Genomic DNA, 19,734 nt, shown 5'->3' on the forward strand with positions numbered 1-19,734 from the left:
GGAGATGGGAACTGTCAGAGGTGTTTGTGGAGCACTAGCAGCATGTGCGGAGCAGGGCAGGATCTGCTGTTATCCAGCCTCTTCCCACCCTGTGAGGAGACCCTACAGTGCTCCCCAGTTTTCCTAGGGGGTGCAGATCCCAAAGCTGTCTGAGCACTGCTGATCAGGGCACCCAGGCCAGCCACCCAGCACCTGCATCCAGACCATTCCCGTGACCCTTTCACCCCACAGGTGGGAAGATGCCTGCCCCACATCCGAGCCTTGGGGTTTACCACCAGGTCCTCTGATCAGGGCTGTGCTTCTGCTCAGGTGAGGCAGCCTGCTTGGTGGGCAAGCTGCCACTTTGTGCCCTAGCTAGTGCATGTGCTCAAAGGATCATCTGGACTGGCAAAATGTAACAAGTCATAAAATGATGGAATGGTTTGGGATGGAAGTGACTTCAGAGACCATCCAGTTCCACCTACATGCCACGGGCAGGGACACCTCACACCAGCACAGGTTACTCAGGGCCTCATCTAGCCTGGCTTGCAACAACACCAGGGAGGAAGCATCCACCATCTCTCTGGGCAGCCTGTGCTAGTGCCTACCCACCCTTGCTGTAAAGACCATCAGGACTGTCCTGATCACATCTGTTCCTGGAGGCTTTTTTTGTTGAGGTTGTTGGGGAACAAACCACTAACATTTCACACCAAAGTGACCAGGTCACAACACCCAAACCCCTGGGATGCAGGATAAGTGGAGGTCACAAAGAGTTTCCCACGGCTCATGGCAGCACATCACAGAATCCCAGGAGGTTAGGGGTTGGCAGGGACCTTGATAGATCATCCAGTCCATCCCTTCCCACTGTACGTGGGTACCCTTCCAGAAATCCACAGGACCTTTGTCTCCAAAAAGCCTTGTTTCAAGCACAGAAGGAAAACTCATCAGCTGTGATCCCTGCCTGGAGCAAGCACTCCACACACCGCGGCTCAGAGATGGGCCTGTCCTCCACCCGAGCCTCGCAGCCTGGGCAGCAGGGAGGGTGCCGAGCAGCATCAGAGGGCCTTGGCTTCCTAGCGAGAACGATGCCAGAAGCACACTTTGTCAGCGAGCAATCCCAGGGAGTTGGTGCCTGCAGGGCTCGGGCAGGCACAGCCCAGAAGCAAAGCACAGGAGAATGGAGGGCGCAGAAGCTGTCACAGGTGGCTGCGGAGAACAGAGCCGCAGCAGGTTTGGGTGAAACCCCTGCACACCTGCAGGCAGCACTCCTCCAGTCTGGCCTCCCCGTTTGCAGAGGGGGTGCAAACTGGCCAGATGAACCCCTGTGTGAAGCAGCTGGCATCACTGGGGGTGCCCTCAGAGGAGGCTTAGTTAGGAGTGAGGTTTGCTATGCCTGTGTGACACCTGCCCAGGTGCTCCTGAAGGCTTTCTGCTCGGGCTGTCCCCGGACAGCTGGCAGGCTGCCCCCGCTGCCCGCTGGCAGGCTGCCCCCGCTGCCCGCCGGCAGCCCCCCGCAGCAGGGCAGCGGATGGAAGGCACTTGTGGGCATTGCCCGGCCCAGGCTCCCGTAGAGCAGGCTCAACCCCACGGAACAGCCAGCTGGCTTTGGAAAGCTCCAGAGAAGACTGCACAGCCTCTCTGGGCAGCCTGCTCCAGGGCTCTGCCATCCACACAGGGCAGGCTTTTCTCTTCACGTCCATGGGGGCCCTCCTGGGTTGGGTCCGGTTTGCGCCCATTGCCCCTCGTGCTGCCACCGGGCACCACCGAGAGCCTGGTGCCCCCCTTCAGCAGGCCGCACAGCCCAGGCTCTCAGCCGGTCCCGGGGCGGGCGCTCCGTTCGCCAGGCCGTTCGATGAGGGCCGACAACCGGGGACCAGGTTTCGTTATGCAATCGTTACGCCGCTTCCCGTTCTGCAGCTTTGATGCGGCCCAACCCAGCAGCCAGCGGCCTTAGTCTCGGCTGCGAGCCGGCAGCGTTGAGCGGGCAGCGCTGCGGCACAGGGCTCCGCTGATGCTCGGGTGACCGGTAAGGGCCGAACCGCTCCTCCGGTGTAGCCAGGCCGTGCCTTGAGCCTGCCCCGGCCCGGCCGCCACCGCCCTCCCTCAGGGTGCCCGGCGGCCGCTAGCCCTCTTCCCTTCGCCTCCCGCCCAAGGTCCCCGTCGGCGATGAGGCTAAACGGCGAGGAATGGTCGAACGCACTCCTCCCGGGAAGGCCTCCCTCGGGCTGCGGCACGAAAGTGGCCTCCAGCCCGCTGGGCGCTCCCGGCCCCAGCCCTGCCCGGCCCGCGGGCGGCGGCCGCAGCGCGGAACGCAGAGCGCATCGAGCGGTGCGCGCCCGCCCCCATCCGTGCGCTCGGCGCTCGGCAGCGCCGCCCAGCCCGCCCCGGCCCCGCCATTTCAGACCGGGACGGGCAGGGACGCGGAGCGCCGCCGAGGCGGGGCGGGCAGGGAGGCACCGGCGTGCTCCCGCGGCCCGCGGCAGCGCCAGGGCAGGTACGCGCTGCGCCCTCGTCCTTCGCCCCGCCGGGACAGACGGGGCCGCGCCGCTCGCCTTTCTTTTCTTCCCTTTTCCCTCCGAGGTGGGGCCGGGAGGAGCGGTGCGGCTCGGCGGAACCGGACACCCCCTTCCCGTTTCCCCTCCTCGAACACGCTGCTTCTTCCCGGCCGCGCGGCCGGGCTGGGGACCGCCTCCCCGGCGCCCGGCTCCGCTCTTCCTGCTGCGGAGCTTCTGCTGCCCCTCTTCCCCGCGGCGCGGGCGGCGGCTCGGTGGCGCGGGCGGGGGACGGCGGACGGCGGGACAGGTGGCCAACGCCCTCCGCGACCCGGCACCCGCGGCTCGCCCCGAGCCGGCCGCCCCCTGCCCCCCCTTTCTCCTGGCGGAGCTGTTCGCCTCCCTCCCTGTTTCCACCCGCACCGTTGAGCCCCCGTTCGGGGCCGAAGCGCCGGGCTGGAAAGTTTGGTGGGCCGGGCCGCGTCGCGGGCTGAGGGCAGCCGTGGCGGGCAGCGGCAGCCTGAGCCCGGGGGAGGGTCTGGCCGAGGGGGGCCCCGCAATCGGAGAGCTGTGGCGGCGAAGCGGTCAGGCGAGGCTTTGCCCGGGGCTGTCCCGTCGCAGCTGCTCGCCGGGGGCGGGCGCGCCGGTTTTCAGCGCCGCCGAGGGGATCGCGGTGTGGCCTTCGGGAGGAGCCGGGAGGTCCCCGGAGCCCCCCCGGCGCTCGAATCTTTGCCTCGCAAGAAATGCTCTGAGCACGAAGGCGTTCTTGGGTGTTTGTGGCTGCCTTCAGCTCGGAGCCCACGCTGCGCTTCCCACCTGATGGCGAGGCAGCTCTGCCCTGCAGCCTCCTGCTTGGCTTCCAGCGAGGGAGCTGCTTCCTGGGGATGGCAAAGGGAGGTGAGCCTGAAGGGAGCCACCGCCAGCGTCCGCCGCAGCTGTGGCTTTCTGCTTAACGTTGGCCTCTTTGTCCTCAGGTCTGCTAAAAAATGACAGAATACAAGCTCGTGGTGGTTGGAGCTGGTGGTGTAGGCAAGAGCGCCCTGACAATACAGCTCATCCAGAACCACTTCGTGGATGAATATGACCCGACCATAGAGGTAAACAGTCTCACCGTCTGCTTCTTCCGAGGAGAGGGCAGCAGTGGTGGCCGTTTGCTTTTGGACAGGTACTGCAGAGATATGGTAGGAAAGCCTGGGCTGAGTGAGGGGGTGAGCAGCACAGCTCCTCACTAAGGGAGTTACTACCAGTAAATGCTCCAGGGCTCTGCAGTGCCTGCTGTGCTTAAACTTTCTGCTGCTTAACATCTGTGAATGATTCCTGAGAGGAGGCTGACTGACGCTGACTAACCCTGCTCCAACAGGGGGATTGAACTGGGCCATCTGAAGGGAGGCTGTAGTCAGGTGGGGTTGGGCTCTTCTGCCAGGCAACCAGGAACAGAACAAGGGGACACAGTCTCAAGCTGTGCCGGGGAGGTCGAGGCTGGATGTTAGGAGGGAGTTGTTGGCAGAGAGAGTGATTGACATTGGAATGGGCTGTCCAGGGAGGTGGTGGAGTCGCTGTGCCTGGAGGTGTTGAAGCAAAGCCTGGCTGGGGCACTTAGTGCCATGGTCTGGTTGATTGGCTAGGTTGGACTGGATGATCTTGGAGGTCTCTTCCAACCTGGTTGATTCTGTGATCTTCAGAAGACCACTGTGAGATTGTATGCTCAAAGGTAATGGCCAGAATCAGAGAGGAAGTCAATGAGCTGCTTGATCTGGCTATGGAATGACAGCTGCAGTGGAAAAGAAACAGTTCTGCTTATTAAAGCAGCATTAATTGCCATGTTTTGTTGGCCAGTGTAGCTGCATGTCTTTAGGGTCTTGGAGATGGAGCATTTGCCAAATTCACTTGAAAATGCTTGGCCCAACCCTTCATGGTTTGGTGCAGCTTCCTAAATGTGGCTGTTTGAGGTTGAGAGGAAACATTTGTAGTTCTGAGACTGTCTCAGTGCCTCTTTTGGTATCTCTTTCATCTGGGGAGAAACACCCTCAGGTGTTGTGGTGAAGGAGGCAAAACTGTGGAGCCTGGGTTTGGTTTAAACACACCAGTGCCTATAAAAACCTTACAGCTGCAGCAGTGGAGCCTGGGAGATAGATGCAACCACACCTCACAACCTGGGACTGAGCTTGAAAAGATGTGTTACAGATTTTTAACGGGCAGAGGACCTCTGTCTTTGAAATGTGAGAACAGGAATGGTGGTGTCTGACATCTGCTGTGGATCCCTGGCTTTGATAACCTCTGGCAGTACAAAGGAGAAGTGGCACCAGGATTTGCCCAGCGCTGGAGCTCTGCAGTTTACGCCATGAGGCACCTCCCTGGCATCACCTGGACCCAGACCTAGGCTTTACCTGGGTTTTGGTCATACTGAGGTGGGCATCAGCAAAGAGAGGCAGTGCCCTGAGCTGGCTCACTTGAGGGGCAGGCTGAATTCATGTGCCTCAGGCAGAGATGTTCTGGTTTCAGTATGCCTTTACTCATAGGTGAGAGCTGCTTTGACCTTTGCCCGCTAAGAGCAAGGACTGTTTCCCTTTATTGCTGCTGTCATTGTCACCTTGAGATTGTCTGTGTGTGCTCTCTGTTACCTGGCCGAATGACCTCCTGCATGGTGTCTCGACCCATGGCATGGCAGGGGTTGGAACTAGGTGATCTTCAGAGTCCCTTCTATGGGTCTATGCTTGTAGCAGATTTTGTGAACAGGCTTATGGAGAGAGGAAAAGTGCTTGGCTTGCCCTAGGGAAGCAGCCTTTCAGCTGCTGAGATGTGAGATCTCCAGTCAGCAGCCACCCAGAACACACTTCACAACCAGGAAACAGCTCTGTCAGAGGAACCAGTGAAATGGGGCTTGACTTGTGCCTGCCAGGGGAGCTTTGGAGGGTTCTGGTCTCTGTCACACTTGTTTGTGATCACCTGGGCTTCTCTGAGCTTGGAGGTGTGTGATGTGGAAGGCGGGGGGGGGGTTCTGTGTCCCAGCTGTCAGAGCCACAGTGTGTAAGCAGTATTCTAACACACGCTGGGGCACAGCAGCGACCCCCTAAACTTGTCGCATGCAGTAGTATTGACCCTCTGCACCTCCCCCAAGTGTCTGTCTGTGTGCCAGGTGCCTGTTTTGTCTCGGAGGTTGGGAGACCGTGGGGGTGGAGACCGCATCTTCATGTGGTACATCACCCTGCGTGTGCCGGCAGTGCGGCCAGCACCTTCCAGGGGAGGAGGAAGTCAGCCCTGGCAAGAGTGCTGTGATCTGGGGTGGCAAGCATGTGCCAGAGCAGGCTTGGAGTTGGGCTTCAGTTCCTGGCCTGGGCAGAGTGCCATTCAGGTGAGAGGAGCTGCTTGGCTGGGCTAGAGTCATGGAACCATGGCTCTGCTTTCCTGCAGCAGCAGCAAACAAGCTAAAGCTGCTTTGCCTGGTGAAGAGCAGCTTGGGTGGGCCGGGAGTGGCAGTGTTTCTTTCACTGCCATGCAGCTGTTGCCCAAATTCTCCCTTTGCCTTGCAGATAAACAATCAAGCTAAGTATTTTTGGGGTGCAGAGAAGAGCTGAGTGCTACCTGTAGTGAATCCCAGCACTCAGAGTTACTGGACAGTCCTTGCAAATCTTGCCTGGCTTTCGACAATCTGGAACCTGGCAGTTGTGAAGAGTTGGTGCAGCTGGAGAGAGGAGGAAAGGTGCTGGCTGCTTGGTGCCAGGTGCACTGGCAGTGTGCATGGTGCTGCTGCTTGCAGTGGGCTCCACGGGCTGGTTCCACAAGTGGTTTGCTTGGCAAATGCAGCTTCCATAGCCTGCTTCAGGAGCTAATTTACTTAGAGCTGATGGGGGCCAGCAGGAGGAATTGCAGTGAGTGCATGGGGGGCTGCTGTTGCTCTACCAGATGCTCTTTAGGGGTTTCACTGTTCCATCCCTTTCCTGGAGTAGGTGTCCAGGGGCAGCTGCAGAGCACTTGAAGGTGTGGGTTTGTAACTTGTGTGCACACACAGCCTTGTGACCCTGGCCCAAAACTCAGCCCAGGTGGGCTGGTGCCCTTCTCTCGTGGAGCTCTGCTCAGGCTCCATTTGTGCTCTGGGAGGGCAGAGCTCTGACTTCAATTGGAGTTTTCCTGACAGCTCCAGCAAGACTGTAGCCCTAAACCCCTGTCCCTTTCCTGAGGCCTAGGGACAGAGCAGCTTTCTAAGGCGCCTGGCAGAGGGCTTTTAATTGGATTAGCAAGATCCTTCATCTGATTTAGGAATACTGGGCTGTAAAGCTGTGCTCTGCCATGACCCAGGCACCTGGGCACCCTTCACCAGTGCTCAGGAGGAGCTCAACCTCAGCAGTTGTGTTCATTTTGCATCCAGTCACTGCCCTGATGGGCTCTTCCCAGCAGCTCTTTGCTGAGCACTGGGGTCTCGTCTGGGTCGGCTGTGCCTGAGGCTGCCTGCCGCCCTGGCCTGTCAGGAGCACCCTGTAGCACAGCCCTTCTGGCTGTAAGTGGTGACAGGACTGGCACAGGTGTGTTGGGACTGCCTTGCCCCAAGCTCACAGTGGCAGCTGGGTGTGCTGCTGGGCAGGGGGCTCCTGTGTGGCTGCTGCTTCAGTCTCTCCTGGACTCTATTCACATTAGGCTGAGTGGTGCTGAAGGGGAGTTTGGCCACTTGTCTTCTGCAGCTGCATTTCATAGACTGGTTTGGGTCCCAAGCCCTCTGCCACGGGCAGAGCCACCTCCCATTTTGAGGCACAAGTGACACAAGCAGTGCAGTGACATCTTGTTGGTAGGAGCCTTCTATTTTGCAGGGCAAATTTGGCAGTTGTTTTGCAGCAAATCTTAGGTATGTGAATGCTGACACTCAGAGAATCACAGAGTGGCTCAGGTTGGACACTGCTGGGCACAGCAGCACTGGAGGCAGGATTGGAGGTGAGGTCTGAGCAGAGCCAAGGGGTACAATGCCCTCTCTTGCCCTATACCCACACTGCTCTGGCTGCAGCCAGCACACAGCTGCCTGCTGGGCTGCAGGAGGGCACTGCTGGCTGCTGGGGAGCTGCTCAGTACTCCCAAGGCTCTTCAGTGCTGTGTCCTACCAAGCCTCTGTCACAGTGCTCAGGGGAGCCCTGGCAGATCTCCTGTCATTGCAGCAGACATATTCACTGAGCTTTCCTCCTCAGTGCTTGCAATCTGACTGTTTGTTTAAAGCTAAGACAAGCAGAGCCTGCACTGTCCCTTTATATCTGAGCACTTCAAAGGAGGAGAAATTCCCCTCAGCTGAGCTGAAACAAACTCCCTTCAGCTCCAAACAAAAGCTTGGACTAATTTTCAAGGAAAGGAAATTTAAAGAGAAGGGAGGAAAATGACTGTCAGGGACTGCTGCCTTTGCCATGCCTACCATGTTAGCAGGAATCAGCAAGCACAAGCCAGGTACAAAGAGGAGGTTCCAGCTGTTTGGCCCACTCTGGGGGAGGAAATTTTGTCCCTAACTAGAAGAGGATTTGAGGCAGAAGGGAAGAGAAAGATGTGAGAGAAAATTCAAGCTTATACTTCCAAACTACAGAAATAAGAAACCCTTCTTAGCCTTTTGGTGATTATTTTTCACCCCCTGCCAAACATCAAACCTTTGCCACTCTAGGAAGAAAACTGAGGCAGCCCATTGAAAGCTGCTGCAGCCCCAACCCCATGCTGCTGTCCCCAGCAGAAGGATGCAGACCTGCTGGAGAAAGCCCAGAGGAGGCCACAAGGATGAGCCATGGGATGGAGCAGCTCTGATGTGAGCACAGGCTGAGGGAGCTGGGGGGTTCAGCCTGCAGAGGAGAAGGCTCCAGGGCACCTCAGAGCTGCTGCCAAGAGCTGAAGGCATCCTGCAGGAAGGCTGCAGAGGGAGCTGTGCTGAGGGGGTGTGAGGCAGGCCAAGGGGCAATGGTTTGGAGCTGAGGCAGAGCAGGCTGAGAGTGGAGCTGAGGCAGAAGCTGTTGAGTGTGAGGGTGGTGAGAGCCTGGCCCAGGCTGCCCAGGGAGGCTGTGGCTGCCTCCTTGCTGGGGGTGTTGCAGGCCAGGCTGGGTGAGGCCTTGAGCAGCTGAGTGTAGCTGAGAGGTGTCCCTGGGCATGGCAGGAGGCTGGAGCAGCTGAGCTCCGAGCTCACTTCCAACCTGAGCCATGCTGTGACAGAGGAGCTGTGGCTGAATTGAAACCAGCTGCAGGCAGAAGACTTTCTTTGAGGGGTGTTGGTGTTTTTCCCTTGGAGCAATGAGGCAGAGCTCTGATCTGCTCTTGAACACCCTGCAGCTTTGTAGCGGTAGTTAGATGTGGTTTGAGGTCTCTGATGTCACCTGCTCCTTACCTGAACGCTGGGCTGGCACTCCTGGGAGAGAGCTCCCTCTGGACCCTGCTCCTGCTGAAGGCAGCCTGGCGGTGCTCTCTGGGGCCGGCGCTGGGTTAGCTCTGCTGCCGAGCGCCAGGCAGGCTGCAGGTAAGGGTGGGGGTGCAGAGCTGCTCCTTGGAGCGCCGCTGCTGCGCGGTGCTGTGCCGCCGGAGCCGCAGCCAAGAGCCTTCGGGAGGACACCAAGTGCAGAGTGGCTGTGTGCTGCCTTCAGAGGGGCTCTCGGACTCCTTCCCACCGCCCCGGGTCACTCGTGCAACAGTGCTCAGGGGGCTGGAAGGGAGTGCCAGGGGCTTTTGTTTGTACCTCTTACTGTGAGTGCTCCTCACTGAGGGGGAGTCCTGGCACTGCCTGCTAACCTAAAGCTCACTGACGTGGGTTTATATCAGGTACCTAAACGTTCACAGCAGCAGCTGGAAAAGCAATGCCGATGTTCTCACTGAAGCTCTGTGCTCATTGGAGCCCAGCACCAAAAGGAGCTGTGAACAGACCTGGATCTGTGGCTGCTGGGGACTTCACACAGATATGAATTGATGCCCTGAAAACTCTGCCTTGGTAGCATGAAATTGTTTCTTCCAGTGGTTGTGAGCCCCAGCAGGGCTTTATAGAATGGGTCAGGTTGGAAGGGACCCATTCCAACCCCCTGCCATAGGCAGGGACACCTCCCACTAGAACAGGCTGCTCAAGACCTCATCCAGCCTGGCCTTGAACATCTCCACGGACATCCACAGCCTCCCTGGGCAACCTGTGCCAGTGTCTGCTTACCCTCACTGCCAAGAATTTCTTCCTCATCTCCAGTCTACATCTCCCATCCTGGCAGATTCTTGAGCTTCAAATAAATGAACTTTGGTAACTTTCTAACAAGTGTCATTGCAAGCTGCTGCTTGGGCACCATGCCCAGCCTGCCTGTGCCCAGCACTGAGCCTGCTGGACTCCAGTTCTTCTCTGTGGCACAGATCTGGGGAGGTGCCTTACTCTTGTGCTCTCTGTGTGGTGTGACGCAGTGCCTTTGAGAACCCCCTGAGAGTGGTGGCCAGAGCCTGCTGCAGCAGTAGCAAAAATAGAGTCAAACCTTGCAGAGTCAGGATGGTAAGGGGGGTGGTTTCTGCGACTCTGCTGGCAGAGCCAGAGGAGCTGTTGCTCTGTGCACAGAAGGCCTTGCTCAGAGCACTGCCCTACTGCCCTGTGTGCGCTGCCGCCCTGGCCAGAGCCGCAAGGTGCCTGCCTGGCTTGCCCTTCTATGGCATACCCTGGGCACGGGGGCACCCTTTCCCGGCTGGCCTGGGCATGGGGCACCCTTTCTTTCCCTTCTCACTTGCCCATCTGCACAGCTGCAGCCCTTCAGCACTGTTAGTCAGGTGCAGTGGGCAGTGCCCAGCCTGGCCGTCTCCTGGCCATGGGCATTCCCAGCCTTGCCTGTCTGACCAAGCTCCGTGACTTCTTTCCCTGTGCCCAGGACTCCTACAGGAAGCAGGTGGTCATCGATGGGGAGACCTGCCTCTTGGATATCCTGGACACGGCGGGCCAGGAGGAGTACAGCGCCATGCGGGACCAGTACATGAGGACGGGAGAAGGCTTCCTCTGCGTGTTTGCTATCAACAACACAAAGTCCTTTGAAGATATTCACCATTACAGGTGTGTGCGGTGCCAGGGGCAGGCTGCCTTTTGGCCCACAGTCACAGAGTGACGGGGTTGGAAGAGCCCTCCAAGATCCAGCCCCACCACTGACCCAACACCACCGTGGCTGCTAAACCCCGTCCCCAGGTGCCATGGCCACAGGGTCCTGGGGCACCTCCAGAGATGGGGACTCCAGGACCTCCCTGGGCAGCCTGTGCCAATGCCTCTCTTTGTAGAGAGCCAGACCGGTGGTCTTCAGCCAACCAACCCAACCTGCACCCCAGCCAGCAGGGTGGTGCTTAGCAGGAGAGCTGAGCGTTGCAGGCGCTGAGCAGGATGCAGGCAGCTTGCAGCAGAGCTGCTGCTGCTGGAGTGCACAGTGCATGCACAGCCAGAGCCACGCTGGGAAGTGTTCATTGCTTGGATTCCAGAGCTTTGAGTCTGCCTGTGCACACCTGTGACGTCCAACCTGTCTCTTTCTAGGGAACAAATCAAGAGAGTGAAGGACTCTGAAGATGTCCCCATGGTGCTCGTAGGAAACAAATGTGATTTGCCTTCCAGAACAGTAGACACAAAACAAGCTCAGGATTTAGCAAGGAGTTATGGAATTCCCTTCATTGAAACATCAGCAAAGACAAGACAGGTAAAGCTTCACAGCTCAGCAGCTACCAGCAGAGCTCTCCTCTGAGGTCTCACCATGCTGCTTGCTCCAGAGATGAGATGCTACTCCAGAGCAGAGGTTCTTGGGGTGTCTGACAGCTCATTAATGAGTAGTTGTAACTTTATTAGTGGTTTGCTTTGGTTGCTGCAGCCCAGTGAGACCCGGCCTGCTCTTCCTCCTCACTCTCAGCCAGCTGCAGCATCCTTAGCCATGGGGTGGGTTCTGGAGCACTTCCCAGAGGTGAAAGGCTTCTCTTCCTCAGCCAGGGGAATAGGAAAGCAGCTGATGGCTTCTGGTTGAAGTCTCTGCTGTTGATGACAGGAGGACTTCTTCTTTGAGGTGCTATTGGTGGGACATGCTTGGGGCAGCTCCTTGTAGCTGAACAGAAAATCTGGGCTGCTTTCAAAGTGGCCAGCAGTGGAGAGAGGGGATCCTGGCCCTCTTCCTGCTCTGCAGAGACCTCACCTGCAGCTCTGGGTCCAGCTATGGGACCCCAGCACGAGAGAGACATGGACCTGAAGGAGAGGGTCCAGAGGCCATGAAAATGGTCAAGGAGATGGAGAACCTCTACTATGGACACAGGCTGAGAGTTGTGGCTGCTCAGTCTGGAGAAGAGAAGGCTGTAGGCAGACCTCAGAGCTGCATTTCAGTGTCTGCAGGGGACCTGCAGGCAGGCTGGGCTAGGACTGCTCAGAAGGGCCTGTGAGGACAGACCGAGGGCAATGGTTTGGAACTGAAGCAGAGTTAGGTTGGACATCAAGGAGGAAGTTCTGCACAGTGAGGGCGAGGAGAGGCTGGTACAGGCTGCCCAGGGAGGTGGTTGAGACCACATCCTGGAGACATTGAAAGTCAGCCTGGATGTGTCCCTGTGCAGCCTGCTCTGGCTGGTGTCCCTGCTGCCTGCAGAGAGGTTGGGCAAGATGCCCTGGGAGGGTCCCCTCCAAGCCAGTGCAGTCTGTGGCTCTGAGCGGTAGGTCATAAGTCTTGTGTGAGATGTGCCCGCGTTGTTTTGCCAACTCTTCTAGGCCTTCAGAGCTGTTGGCTTGTGTCTCACGGGCAGAGATGAGCGAGCAGCCACAGGGTCCTGCCAGAGCTCCTCTCATGCTTTGCACAGTGTTACCCCAGGGTGCTGTGACGAGCAGCTGGAGAGGTGGAGCTGGCACTGCCCTTCTGTGAGGGCAGTGCAGGGCGAGAGGAGCCCAGCGCAGGCAGGGCTGTGAGGGCAGTGCGGGGTGAGAGGAGCCCAGGGCAGTGCAGGGCTGTGCGGGGCGAGAGGAGCCCAGCGCAGGCAGGGCTGTGAGGGCAGTGTGGGGTGAGAGGAGCCCAGCGCAGGCAGGGCTGTGAGGGCAGTGTGGGGTGAGAGGAGCCCAGCGCAGGCAGGGCAGTGCAGGGCTGTGCGGGGTGAGAGGAGCCGAGCGCAGGCAGGGCTGTGAGGGCAGTGTGGGGTGAGAGGAGCCGAGCACAGACAGGGCTGTGAGGGCAGTGTGGGGTGAGAGGAGCCCAGGGCTGTGAGGGCAGTGCGGGGCGAGAGGAGCCGAGCGCAGGCAGGGCAGTGAGGGCAGTGTGGGGTGAGAGGAGCCGAGCGCAGGCAGGGCAGTGAGGGCAGTGTGGGGTGAGAGGAGCCGAGCGCAGGCAGGGCAGTGAGGGCAGTGTGGGGTGAGAGGAGCCCAGGGCAGTGCAGGGCTGTGCGGGGTGAGAGGAGCCGAGCGCAGGCAGGGCTGTGAGGGCAGTGTGGGGTGAGAGGAGCCCAGGGCTGTGAGGGCAGTGCGGGGTGAGAGGAGCCGAGCGCAGGCAGGGCAGTGAGGGCAGTGTGGGGTGAGAGGAGCCGAGCGCAGGCAGGGCAGTGAGGGCAGTGTGGGGTGAGAGGAGCCGAGCGCAGGCAGGGCAGTGAGGGCAGTGCGGGGCGAGAGGAGCCCAGGGCAGTGCAGGGCTGTGCGGGGCGAGAGGAGCCGAGCACAGGCAGGGCTGTGAGGGCAGTGTGGGGTGAGAGGAGCCCAGGGCAGTGCAGGGCAGTGTGGGGTGAGAGGAGCCGAGCGCAGGCAGGGCTGTGAGGGCAGTGCGGGGTGAGAGGAGCCCAGGGCAGTGCAGGGCTGTGCGGGGCGAGAGGAGCCGAGCGCAGGCAGGGCTGTGAGGGCAGTGCGGGGTGAGAGGAGCCGAGCACAGGCAGGGCTGTGAGGGCAGTGCGGGGTGAGAGGAGCCGAGCACAGACAGGGCTGTGAGGGCAGTGCGGGGTGAGAGGAGCCGAGCACAGGCAGGGCTGTGAGGGCAGTGCGGGGTGAGAGGAGCCCAGGGCAGTGCAGGGCTGTGCGGGGCGAGAGGAGCCGAGCGCAGGCAGGGCTGTGAGGGCAGTGCGGGGTGAGAGGAGCCGAGCACAGGCAGGGCTGTGAGGGCAGTGCGGGGTGAGAGGAGCCGAGCACAGGCAGGGCTGTGAGGGCAGTGCGGGGTGAGAGGAGCCCAGGGCAGTGCAGGGCTGTGCGGGGCGAGAGGAGCTGAGCGCAGGCAGGGCTGTGAGGGCACTGCGGGGCTGAGCCGCTCCAGCAGCAGTGTTAGGGTCGAGCTGTGAGCTGCAGCAGCTGAGTGGTGCAGCTGAGGTCTGTGCTCCGTGCCAAGGCCAGCTGGGCTGGGGCCTGCAGCAGCCTGCTCTGGTGGGAGGTGTTCTGCTCATGACAGGGGCTTGGAGCTGGCTGATCTTTAGTGTTCCTTCCAACCCAACCCATGGCATGAAAAGGCCTTGAAGAGCAGATGCCCACAATAGGTGACAGCCCTGTGAGTGTTCTGCCTGCAGCAAATGTGCAAAGCCAGCATCTGGCAGACTGTGTGGGGACCCCTGCACTGCCCCCAGGTGAAGCTCAGCACTTCCCTGGGGTGTTTGTGTCTCTGTCGGGTGAAGCTCAGCTCTGCACTGCACTGGGTGTCCTGGGTGCCGCAGCTGGCAGGCCTGAGGGCTGCAGTGCTTAAGGAGCTGTGTTTTGCACTGCAGAGAGTGGAGGATGCTTTTTATTCCCTGGTGCGAGAGATCCGCCAGGACAGAGTGAGGAAGCTCAGCACAGAGGAGCAGACCCCAGGGTGCCTGGCAGTTAGGAAGTGCCTTATAATGTGACAGGGTAAGTCTGGGAGGGGGCACAAGGTGAGCTGTGGGCATTAGCAGGGGAAGCTGCACAAATTACTCGCCAAATTAAACGTGATTGACAGGGGCTTGCAAATCAGACCTTGGACAGTTAATTGGGGACATAATTTGTGACATGGAAGCAATCAGTCCTGAAAAAGATTCTCAGGAACCTTTCTGCATCTGCTTTGTCCCTTAGCACCACATCTGAGTGGCTTCTCATGCCTCCAGGGAAGGTGACCCCAGCACCTCTCTGGGCAGCCTGTTCGAGTCCCTGACCACTACTGCAGCAAAGAAATTCTTCTTCCTCTCCAGCCTAACCCTCCCCTGGCACATTTCAGGCCTTTTCATAGAATCAACCAGGCTGGAAGAGAGCTCCAAGCTCATCCACTCCAACCTAGCACCCAGCCCTGGCCAACCAACCAGACCATGGCACTAAGTGCCCCAGCCAGGCTTTGCTTCAACACCTCCAGGGATGATGACTCCACCACCTCCCTGGGCAGCCCATTCCAATGCCAATCACTCTCTCTGCCAACAACTTCCTCCTGACATCCAGCCTAGACCTGCCCTGGCACAGCTTGAGGCTGTGTCCCTTTTTCTTCTCCTCCTATCTCCTGACCCTAGGGAGAAGATAATAAGCCCTACCTCACTGCAGCCTGCTTTCAGGGAGCTGTAGAGAGCTGAATGGGTTGAGTTGGAAGGGACCTTCAAGATCATCTAGTTCCAAACCCCCTGCCATGGGCAGGGACACCTCCCACCAGCACAGGCTGCTCAAGGCCTCATGCAGCCTGGCCTTGGATGCCTCCAGGGAGGGACATCCACAGCCTCCTTGTGCAGCCTGTGCCAGAGCCTCCCTACCTTCACTCTAAAGAATTTCTTACCTTAAGTCTCAATCCATTGCCCTTGGCCTGTCCCCATGGGCCTTTCTGAATAGCTCCTCCCCAGCTTTGTAGGTCCCCTTCAGATACTGAAACGCAGCTCTGAGGTCTCCCTGTAGCCTTCTCCAGGCTGAGCAGCCCCAGCTCTGCCCATGGCAGAGGTGCTCCAGCCTCTGATCCTCTTGGTAGGTGTGCTGCTGGCTTTGGGAGGTGAGCTGCCAAGGGCTGTGGCTGCACTTCAGCTGTCCATAGATGTTTTATGAGCTTGGATGTGGGAGTTGGGCTGAGTGCAGGTCACACTGCTTTAGAGAGGAGCTGCTCGGCACCCTGCTGTGGGCTGCATTGCTGCAGCCTCTTCCATCACCACTGGTGGCTGAGCAGATCAGTCCTGCCCCTGCCCTGCTCCACTCTGCTTTTGCCCTGCTGCAGTTGTGGCAGCAGCCTGAGAAAGGAGAGGGTATCGTGGCTGCAGTGCTGACAGCTGTCCCTCCTGGGTGCGCTGGCAGCAGGTGTCCCTCAGCTCAGCACGGCTGTGGTTGACACTCAGTGTCCCTCTGTCTGTCCCTGCAGGTGTCCCTCAGCTCAGCACGGCTGTGGTTGACACTCAGTGTCCCTCTGTCTGTCCCTGCAGGTGTCCCTCAGCTCAGCACAGCTGTGGGTGACACTCGGTGTCCCTCTGTCTGTCCCTGCAGGTGTCCCTCAGCTCAGCAGGGCTGTGGGTGACACTCAGTGTCCCTCTGTCTGTCCCCACAGGGCGTGGACGATGCCTTCTACACGTTAGTGCGGGAAATCCGGAAGCACAAAGAGAAGATGAGCAAAGATGGGAAGAAGAAGAAGAAGAAGACAAAGACAAAGTGTACAGTGATGTAAATACAGCCTCTCCTCCTCGGGGATCTCAAGAGGCCCTTTTGTACATTACACTAAATTATTAGCACCTGGTTTAGCCTTGCTCTGTTCTCTGCTTCCTGCTCCTCTTAGCTTGCCCCGAGTGCTTGTTTCCCAGGGCAGTGGACTCTCCATCCCTCTCAAGTGCCAGTATTCCTTGACTCTTTGGTTCTTCAAATAGCAACGCCTGTGAGAAACACCACCCCAGCTGAGCCCTCACTTGAGACTCTTTGGTGCATGCACAGTTTCTGTCTGTTTTTTCTTACTGATTGTGATCCTGTTCTGTGTGCAGAAGCAAACTCTGAGCTGATGCTCTCCACATTGTGGGCTCGCCGTGGATTTGACCTCTGGCTGGGCAACAGGAGCAGTTAGCAAAAGAGCCTTTTCTTGGCTTTGGACTGACTGCAGGAGAGACCAGAAGCCTTGACAGTCTTCCCATAGCTTTTTTTCGCTTCCAGGCATCAAGTCTTGTAGCATTTCAGCTCAGCCCAAGTGAATGTAAAGGTTTCAGGTGGCAGATTCTCCCTGCAGGCTGTCATGGCTGCTCCTCAAATGTTCTATTTTTTCTATTAAAAAGGCAAAACAATTTAAACCCTCTCCCTGCACATCTGCAGTGGGAGAGGGCCAAGTTCTGATGCAGCTGACTTGCTCATGTCCATGCATTGTTTTAAGACTCCCCTGACTGTGTGGCTGCAGGGCCAAGGTGCCACCCCAGCTCTCCTGACTCTAAATCTTCCAGCAGCTGTGTTCAGCAGATGCAGGGTTTCACCCTTGGTGTCTCTAGGAAAAGCCTTAACAGAAGTTGATGCCAGTTCCTAGTTAATCCTCAGTTACCTCACAGGTGGATCAGGAGGTCAGCAGAAGAATGAGATCAGAATGAACCCTGAGTGATGCAGCAAAGTCAAACCAGTGCTAGGTTGTCTCTTTCCCACCACTAAGCATTTCCACAGCCCTGAGTTGTGCAAAAGAGGGGAGGATTTTAAATCCTAGTGAGAGCAGACCAAGGTGAACTCAGCTGCTTCCTGCAGATGCTCTGGGAATCCTCTGTGCCATGAACCTGATGTGGAGCCTGCAGAGGTAGGCAGCAGAGAAGGAGGCTTCCAGAGTCTGTCTTGGTGGGGTGATGCTTTTGGAATGCTGTGTTAGTTGCACAGCTGAAGTGCTTGGTGAGTGGCATTCCAGTGCCCAGCCTGTCCTCAGGCCAACACTTTAATGTTACCTCTGTCACTAAGTTCTCTCCTGATTTCCTCCTCTCCCTTTAACTGGAAGTGATGCAGAATTTGGGAAGAAGTTTCCATGTTGTGAGAACTGCCCCAAGCTGAGTCTGCAGTGAAGCAGGAGCCAGGGACTGCAGTGGTACCAGCTTCTGTGGCTTAGTGCATGCTGCAGTGGTTGGTTGTTTCCTTAGGGCCTGGGTGCCTGCAGGTTCCCTTCATAGCTCCTAAAGGTTCACTTTTTTCGTAGCACTGACTCAGCTGCAGGGTGGAACTGAGTCAGTTTGACTCTAATGTAGCCCAACCCCCTCCATGAGGTGCCGGAGCAGGACAGTTCAGGGCACTGGGAGGTCTGACCAGGGAGGAGCAGCACTGAAGTGTAGGTGGGAATTCTGCGCAGGACAGAGGGACCTGGGGTGTTGCTGAGATGCCAGAGGTGCAGCTGCATGAAGAAAGGCTTCTCTGGATCTACAAAACCCAGGAAACCCTGCAGTGAGTCTCTGGGGATGCTGCCTGTTCTCCAGTTTCAGTGTGGCTGAGACAATCCTTCCCCCACTGCCCACCTTCCAGCAGACCCCAGACCCACTCCGTACAGCTTGGGTGTGAAATACAAATTGGGAGTTCTTCTGGAAAGGCAGGGATAGCAGAACTTCACATTTGATTGTGAGGACCAGCAGGAGTAGACTCTTGAGGCCACAAAACATTTTACAGCCTCCAGGGTTAAAAGATTTTGGAGCCAGGTTGGTGATTTGCAGAGTCTGGACACACTTGAGTCTATCTGAAGTATGTGGCAAGAGTGGATGCTGTTCCTTCAGCAGGTGGAAGTGATCTTAAGATGAAGATTTTGGGATTACTGAGACACTGCCTGTAAAATTAGGCCTGGTCTAAAGTTCTTCTGTTAAATTAACACAAAACTGGCAGGATAAGGTCTAAAATTCTTGGGTTTAACTCAAAACTGGTAGGAGAACATCTAAAATTCTGTTGATTTGCTAAAAACTGGTATCAGAGTCTAAAATTGTTAACAGTTTGTCATCAGCCGTAAGAATTTTAGACCTTCTCCTGTGTTTCACTAAAAGCTGGTAGGAGAAGGTCCAAAATTGGTGTGTGTATCTCCTGCCTGGTAGGAGCAGTTGTAGCTGCAGTGTCTGCTCCTCCCTCTGGCTTGGTCTCTAAAGCAGCTGGTTTTGCCCTGTGAGGGTGACCTGTAGCCACCTGTCTGATGAGGCAGCACAAAGTGCACCTCCATCAGCTCTGCTTGCCTGTGGTAAACAATGGAGAGATCTGTGGCACTGCTGTGCAGTTTTGCCTTGCCCTTTGCAGAGCTGCACTGGAGCATGGTGGGCTGCAGCCAGCACAAGTCCCTCCTGGAGTGGGTTGGGTTGGAAGGGACCTCAGATCTGCTGCTCCAACCCTCTGCCACAGCCAGGGACACCTTCCACTAGCCCAGGTTGCTCCAGGCCTTATCCAGCCTGGTCTTAAACACCTCCAGGGAGGGCTCTCCTGTCTCTCCCTGCTGGAAATGCTTGCAGAGAACATCCCTAGGTGCTGTCTGCTGAAGGAACACAAGTCCCAGCCTCTGGCAGCACTGTGCTGCTGGGCACCTTGCTCACAGCTCCAGCTGCCCTGAGCTGCCCCTTGGCCCTGAAACTGTTACTAACTTAGGCCCCCAGGACTTCACTGCCTCACTTCAGGTAACCCTGAGACACAATCCCCTGTGCTTCTGTCCCTGTGGCTTCCCCTCCAGGACCATCAAGCTCGACCCAGCTCAGTTCTGTCTCCAGTTTACATGAAGCTACCCAGCTGGGAAAATCTTTCTTCCTATTTCTTTACTCCACTGTCTTTGGTCTTCATGATGAAACCCCTCCTGCTTTTTTCTTTCTCAGTGCCAATGTCTCTCTAGGATGATTCTTCCTGCCCCATGTTTACCTGGAATGTATTTTAACTATTTTTGTATGGTCTCAGACGTGCACATTTTGTACACTGTGCTTCCTCTGCTGCTCAGCAGTGTGCGCCAGGGGCTCCCTGGCGGCCAGCTGTGGCCCAGCAGTGTTGGTGACACCCAGACATTCAGTTCAAAACCAGACAAAACCCCAACCCAAGACCACTGTTTTGTTCTCCAGTTTTTAATGTTCTTAGGAGTAGGTGCTGTGAGGTGATCTGGATTTTGTCCCTTTTTTTGTCAAAATGTACTGCACCTATTTATTGTAATGTAATAAAATAGTTATGGTGACCTTCTGGCCTAGCTGCCTTCTGCTCAACAAGACCTTGAGTGCCTCAGAGCAGCCCTGAGGAGCTGCAGCTGCTTGGCAGCTGTCATTGCCTGGTGAGGCCACCAGCAGCCTGGCCTGGATCAGCAGTGGTGTGACCAGGAGCAGAGCAGGGATTGTTCCCTGAACTCAGCACTGGGGAGATCACACCTTGAGTGCTAGGTTCAGCTTTGGGCCCCTCACTCCAGGCCTCTGGGGTGGATGCCATGGAACAAGGTTTGCTCATGGCTGGAGAACAGGGCTGGGGAGGAGCAGCTGA

At 57.5% G+C, this 19,734-nt stretch overlaps 1 protein-coding gene across 1 annotated transcript; it reads left to right on the forward strand.

The window, feature by feature from the left end:
• The first annotated feature begins 2,361 nt into the window (after positions 1 to 2,361).
• KRAS (KRAS proto-oncogene, GTPase) lies at positions 2,362 to 19,438 on the forward strand. Its single transcript, XM_064154878.1, has 5 exons — positions 2,362 to 2,473; positions 3,446 to 3,568; positions 10,304 to 10,482; positions 10,948 to 11,107; positions 15,863 to 19,438. Exons 2-5 carry the CDS (start codon positions 3,458 to 3,460, stop codon positions 15,977 to 15,979), a joined length of 567 nt encoding a protein of 188 aa, XP_064010948.1. The 5' UTR covers positions 2,362 to 2,473; positions 3,446 to 3,457; the 3' UTR covers positions 15,980 to 19,438.
• The last annotated feature ends 296 nt before the right edge of the window (positions 19,439 to 19,734 follow it).

The sequence above is a fragment of the Pogoniulus pusillus genome, chromosome 15, assembly GCF_015220805.1.
Source record: "Pogoniulus pusillus isolate bPogPus1 chromosome 15, bPogPus1.pri, whole genome shotgun sequence".
Taxonomy (NCBI): domain Eukaryota; kingdom Metazoa; phylum Chordata; class Aves; order Piciformes; family Lybiidae; genus Pogoniulus; species Pogoniulus pusillus.

Bases quoted from the DNA above. Each gene is read 5' to 3' on its own strand.
- KRAS (XM_064154878.1), top strand. From the start codon at position 3,458: ATGACAGAATACAAGCTCGTGGTGGTTGGAGCTGGTGGTGTAGGCAAG. The intron at 10,483-10,947 runs GTGTGTGCGGTG...GTCTCTTTCTAG, and splicing joins GAAGATATTCACCATTACAG to GGAACAAATCAAGAGAGTGA. The intron at 11,108-15,862 runs GTAAAGCTTCAC...CTGTCCCCACAG, and splicing joins CATCAGCAAAGACAAGACAG to GGCGTGGACGATGCCTTCTA.